At 44.9% G+C, this 5,909-nt stretch overlaps 1 protein-coding gene across 1 annotated transcript; it reads left to right on the top strand.

The window, feature by feature from the left end:
* Positions 1–1,001: 1,001 nt before the first annotated feature.
* On the top strand, positions 1,002–5,518 carry LOC311124924 (semaphorin-4E-like; the record flags this gene model as incomplete). The annotated part of the gene is made up of 13 exons (XM_084199020.1): positions 1,002–1,094; positions 1,206–1,265; positions 1,380–1,478; positions 1,704–1,803; positions 2,036–2,146; positions 2,390–2,541; positions 2,743–2,918; positions 3,111–3,228; positions 3,584–3,806; positions 3,997–4,109; positions 4,359–4,525; positions 4,649–4,701; positions 4,866–5,518. The coding sequence occupies 13 exons, from the start codon at positions 1,002–1,004 to the stop codon at positions 5,516–5,518; spliced, it is 2,118 nt and encodes a 705-aa protein (XP_084055146.1).
* Positions 5,519–5,909: the final 391 nt, after the last annotated feature.

Raw genomic sequence — 5,909 nt, forward strand, 5'->3', positions numbered from 1 at the left:
TACCAAAGCCTTATACATGTGGATGCCTCAATGTGCCCCCGATCAGGTAGGTTTATTTCTCAACTAGTGAAATACAGTGATGTTCGGCAGCACAAAGTTCAGCAAGTACCAGCAAGGTTTTGAGATACAGTTGTTTAATAGGGCTTGCTCCAGATGAGAGCATATATCCCTTTGGAACCCCTGTGTTGGATCAACACTCAGTTTGTCTGCAGATTTGATAACCAAAGATGAATCTTTCATTAGTTCATTAAGTGACTGTTCTTATGTCCTAGTGAGGTTCTTCATGTGGTTTGTCTTTCTCGTATATACTGACATGGCTTCTTATTCGACTAACCTACAACAGGTATTAATCGTGGAGTTGTTAACTTTAGGACAGAATTTGCTTTTGGGCTTAAAATGGGTAACAGTTCTTTGTTGGGTTTCTAGGCCAGAAACAGTGTTTTGAGAAAACATGTGCTTAAGTTTAATCTTGCAAAATAATTTAAACAGATCTACACGGCCTGTGTTCCTCACCCACTCTTTGACCACTTGCCTCTCCCACATCGTTTATTTTATTTAGTGGAGTCTTGTTGTACTGCTTTCGGGCTAAAACATCAGTCTGTGTACGATGGTAGCTGGAGTCGCTGTCTGTAGGGAATTCGCTCTCAGTGGATGCCTCTGTGTCTGCGTTTCCATGGAACTATCTGGAACCCAAAAGGGTTCTTCAAAGGGTTCTCCCATGGGGAGACAGCCAAATAACCCTTTCAGGTTTTTAGATATAACCGTGTTTCTAAGAGTGTAGTCTAGTTAATATTGTTGGTAACAGCATTCATAAAGACTATATAAAAGCATTTAGGCCCATAAAGAGTATTTAAACATAGAGCATTATGCCTCTTTATGTCGTGAACACATGCTTTATGAACGCTACATACAACCACTCTAGGTAAAGTGTTACCATATTGCTTTTCTGTTTAGATGCTAAGATTTTCAGAGAGAATGGCATTTCGAACTATTCAACATTGATGTTGAAAGAGGACATAGGTATCCTTTTCATTGGTGCTAGAGACGCTGTATACGCCCTGGACCTTGAGGACATCTCCTCGAAAAAGGCTGGGGTAAGGAATTCAGTCTAATCAAGCTCTTGTATGTCAATACAGCCATACATTATTGTCTGGTCTCTAGAGCATGCTTGCTGTATGTTAATTTGAAGCTTTCTGTTGCCGCAGGTCTACTGGCAGGTCTCAGAGGAGCAGGAAACGTCCTGCAAGAGCAAGGGGAAAAATTCAGTAAGTGGATTGTATGATGGATCATCGCACCTCACAGAGAACTCTCTGAAGCAATATACCGATAGATGTTTTAGAAACAAACCACATCATCATCCCGATCTTATCCTATTCCAGATGGAATGTCAAAACTACATCAAGACACTTGAGACTCTCGACGATGGCAGGATGTTGGTGTGTGGCACCAACGCGTACAACCCCACATGTGACTATATGGTTAGTATAACCTGGTCAGGACAGAACATCTCTACTGTTGTTTCACACTACATATCATGTGACTGTGGACCGTTGTCATATCCTGGTTGTTTACACTGAACTAACTGCACACACACATAGCACACCTACCCTCTGTCTTTCTGTGAGGGGCCCAACTACCTTTCAAAGTGGTTATAAATGTACACCTCCACATCACAACCAAACATGTACTGTGATCTCCAACAGACCTACGCAAACGGAACGTTGACCCTGGAAGGGGAGAAGGAAGATGGACGAGGGAAAGTTCCCTTTGACCCCTTCCAGAGGTCAACCTCGGTCATGGTTGGTGAGTACGGCTGCTTTCTGACATCTACAGTACCTCCCCACGAGGACGGAGTAGTGCACCCACTATTAGAAATGAAACAACCATAAATAAAGTGTTGAAAACAAATGGACCCACACTGAAAGTTGTGTTAGTGATCTAAAATGCATTACTGATTAACTTAATTCAATTCTTTACAGTCTTTAGAGATTGATTATTTCAGTTCTGATGACTGTCATTGTTCCTCATCTATCAGGGACAGAACTTTATTCAGCCACAGAGGTCAACTTCCTGGGTACTGAGCAGGTGTTCCAGCGTCATTCCTTCCCGGCTATGAGGACCGAACACAGACAGTCCTGGCTTAACAGTAAACTCCTACCCCTCTGTTTTAAATGTAGTACTCACTGTCAACTACAGAATACTGTGACAATGTGTTGAAACATTTATTGATGCATAACTAAACAGACACCTGAATATGGACATTCCACAGAGAGATATAACCGTTTTAAATGTCTTTCTTTATTCAATATGCCTTAAATGATGGATCCCAAGTGGCATTATGTCTGTGTTTTCAATCTCATTGAGAAAACTGAACTGTGTCTTTTTACAGAGCCCTTCTTCGTACAGTTGGACTTCGTCCCCGAGAGCATTAACAACCTCAATGGGGACGACGATAAAGTCTATATGTTCTTTAGTGAGGAGGCCATGGAGTTTAACCTGCCAGACCAGATCAGGGTGTCTCGTGTGGCGCGGGTCTGCAAGGTACACTTGTATAAAATGCTCTAAAAGTCATCATCTGATGTGACAGTTGAATAAGAATGTAATATAAATGTGTTGGCTCCACCGCAGAGATCATATTCAATTTAAAGAACGTTCATGTCCATTCTAGTGTTCTAATTCCTAATTCTGTGGGCTCCACTGACACCGAGCATGTCTCCCTCCCTGTGGTTGGTTGGTGTGCAGGGGGATATGGGCGGCCTGAGAACCCTGCAGCAGAAGTGGACGTCCTACCTGAAGGCCCGTCTGGACTGCCCGGTGCCCTTGGAACCTAGCCTGCCAGCCATCATTCAGGATGTCTTCCTCCTGAAAGACCAGGATTGGAGGAAGAGCGTGTTTTACGCTGTTTTCAGCCCGCAGACGTGAGTTCTACCATTTCTTTATTAGTACAGTCAGAAATTCTATACTGTCAAATCTGTAAAATAATTATCAGTTGTAGGGAAACTCAAATATGAGCATTCTATGAGAGAGATTCTGAAGTGATATTGAAATAATGAAAAGTGTTTTGATGATTATAGGACCACATCGGACCTCTCTACTGTGTGTGCGTTCAGCGTGGCTGACATTGGGAAAGTCTTCGCTGAGCATAGGTATCTGACTCCGGTGACAATAGAGTCAGAAACAAGGTGGGTTACCCACACTGAACAGGAGCCTGTCCCACGACCTGGAGCGGTGAGTACTAACATGATTTATGGATTATTTAATTAAATTCTCATTGATTAACTTCTTCCAGACATAAGTGTCATGTAACAGTATTGTATCTATGTTCCTCTACAGTGCACAATTATTGTCCAAAACACAATCCCAAATGGTACCCTGTTCCCTACTGTACAAAGTGTACTACTTTTGAACAAAACCTTACGAGCCCTGGTAAAAAGTAGTGCACTATATAGGGAACAGGGTGCCATTTGGGACACAACCGTAGTTTCAAGAGTACTTCCATCATAATTATAGACCTACAGTATATTTGACCTATCTCTCATAGTTCAAACGTCTCATCAACTCTCTGGTCATGTTGTTGTTAAAGTGTATGAACAATGCTGCGCGGGACCTCGGGATGGAGCACTCGCTGGACCTCCCTGACAAGACCCTGCAGTTCGTCCGTGACCGGCCACTCATGGAGGGGGCAGTGCCTCCGCTGACCGGGGGTCCACTGGTGCTGCAGAGGGGAGCCAAGTTCTCAGTGATTGTGGTGGACAGAGTCAAGGCCGTGGATGGAGAAATCTACCACGTTATGTTTATTGGAACAGGTACTGACTATTCACAGACCTTGATCATCCCAATACACACATTGTTCTGTGCTTGTGGCAGTGATTACTCTCTATATATGTGTATTCATGTACTGTGTGTGTATATATGATAATTTGATTCTGACAAAGAAAATCCCTCAATGTCACTGTTGGCACTAGAGAGTAACTGAAGTGCCCTGCTCCCTGACAGAGGAAGGCAAGGTGCAGAAGGTTGTGCGGTACGCTGGTGGTGACACGGTCATCATCGAGGAGATCCGGATCTTCCAGACTCCGGAGCCTATCAAAGTGCTGCGTCTCTCCGCGGTAATAATAATATAATAATAATATGCCATTTAGCAGACGCTTTTATCCAAAGCGACTTACAGTCATGCGTGCATACATTTTTTTTTGTGTATGGGTGGTCCCGGTGATCGAACCCACTACCTTAGCATTACAAGCGCCGTGCTCTACCAGCTGAGCTACAGAGGACCACACATTTAGTGCAAAACGTTGTTATGAGTTTATGAGAAGCTAACACTGGTGGTTTAATAATCAGTGTGTGTTTTTCTCTAGGGACAGCTCTATGCCGGCTCAGAGTCTGGAGTGGTCCAGATTCCGGTTAGGGACTGTGGTCGGTATGGGTCCTGTCTGGACTGTATCCTGGCCAGAGATCCCTACTGTGCCTGGCAGACCACCTCAGCTACCTGTTCGTCTGTCTCCAACTCACCCACTGACTCCAGGTAGGATCCTACTAAACTCTACAGCACTTTCACTCTAGAATAACCACTGTCTGCATGTACAATTGGAACAAATATGATTTCAAATGTCCTTTGGCTAACAGGAGTTCTTGCTTTATCTTTCAGGAACATGTACCAAAGCCTTATACATGTGGATGCCTCAATGTGCCCCCGATCAGGTAGGTTTATTTCTCAACTAGTGAAATACTGTGATGTTCGGCAGCACAAAGTTCAGCAAGTACCAACATGAAGTAGGCTACAGGCCAAGTTAAGGGCAAACATTCGGTCACTGACTCTTCCCCCCCCATTGTGCATGTGTTGTTTCCATTCCCTGTGGAGCCAGTTCCATTCCCATTCATTGTTGGGAGCTCCATCCACCTGCCGTGCCAACCAGCATCCAACCTGGCACAGGTGTCCTGGCACTTTGCTAGGCAGCCCCTCCAGCTGAGAGACAGGTACCGGATGTTAGGCCAGGACTTGTTGATAGCGAGGGCTGTACCTTCAGACGCTGGTCGGTACACCTGCCAGAGTCTGGAGGAGGTCAAAGGTCGACTCTACACCAGGACAGAGACTGCCTACATCCCGGAGGCCACAAAGACTCTTCTGGTCCTGCAGATATGTATGGTTGTGCTGTGTGTAGTGCTGTGGGCTGTGGTCCTCTGGAGTGTCAGGAACCACTTCAGACGCAAGGTCAGAGTTCACCCAAGAGGACCGGGTCAGAACAACAACAACAACAGGAGAACACGCTCTGGTTGTGTCCCTGGGTGTAATGTGAACAACAGTCACACCATCATCACCATTGAGGCCATGGCGGAGCAACAGCCAGAGAGGGTAGCTGTTGCTCTCCTGTCCATGATCCTGCGGTCTCTGATGCTCTGGAACATCCGCAGAGATCAGTTGAGCCACAGAGTCATCAGGATGGAGGAGGGGCTCCTTGAGCACACGTCACCCTCTAACAGCTCATCTGACGTAGTTATCGACATGGGTGACATCTGAGCTGGGACTAATAACTATGACCAGGGGTGCGTTCAGTTCGATTCAATGTTTGTTATGTTGCGTGACGGTTTGTACTGAACGACACGTTTCCCCAAAACGGTGCCCAACATTCTTCAACAGCCTTTGAGGTACGTTTGCTCCCGTTTTGGGCCACCATAATCACACCGTTCTTTAGCTGGTCGTTCAGTACAGTACCGTTTCCGTTGAATTAATCATTGAAAAGCATTCTGTCGTACTGACAGCAGCCCTAGAGTCACCAGCACCATCCTTTAGTTGTAGTCTCCCATTGTTTTCCACTTAAGATCCTTGTGTTGAATGTTTTTTTGTATTTTCATGTTTGTACAGTCATTAAATATTGCAAATATTATGTATCTGTCTACACAAGTTTTTT

The sequence above is a fragment of the Coregonus lavaretus genome (genome assembly GCF_964263955.1).
Source record: "Coregonus lavaretus genome assembly, contig: HAP1_SCAFFOLD_2055, whole genome shotgun sequence".
NCBI classification, from domain to species: domain Eukaryota; kingdom Metazoa; phylum Chordata; class Actinopteri; order Salmoniformes; family Salmonidae; genus Coregonus; species Coregonus lavaretus.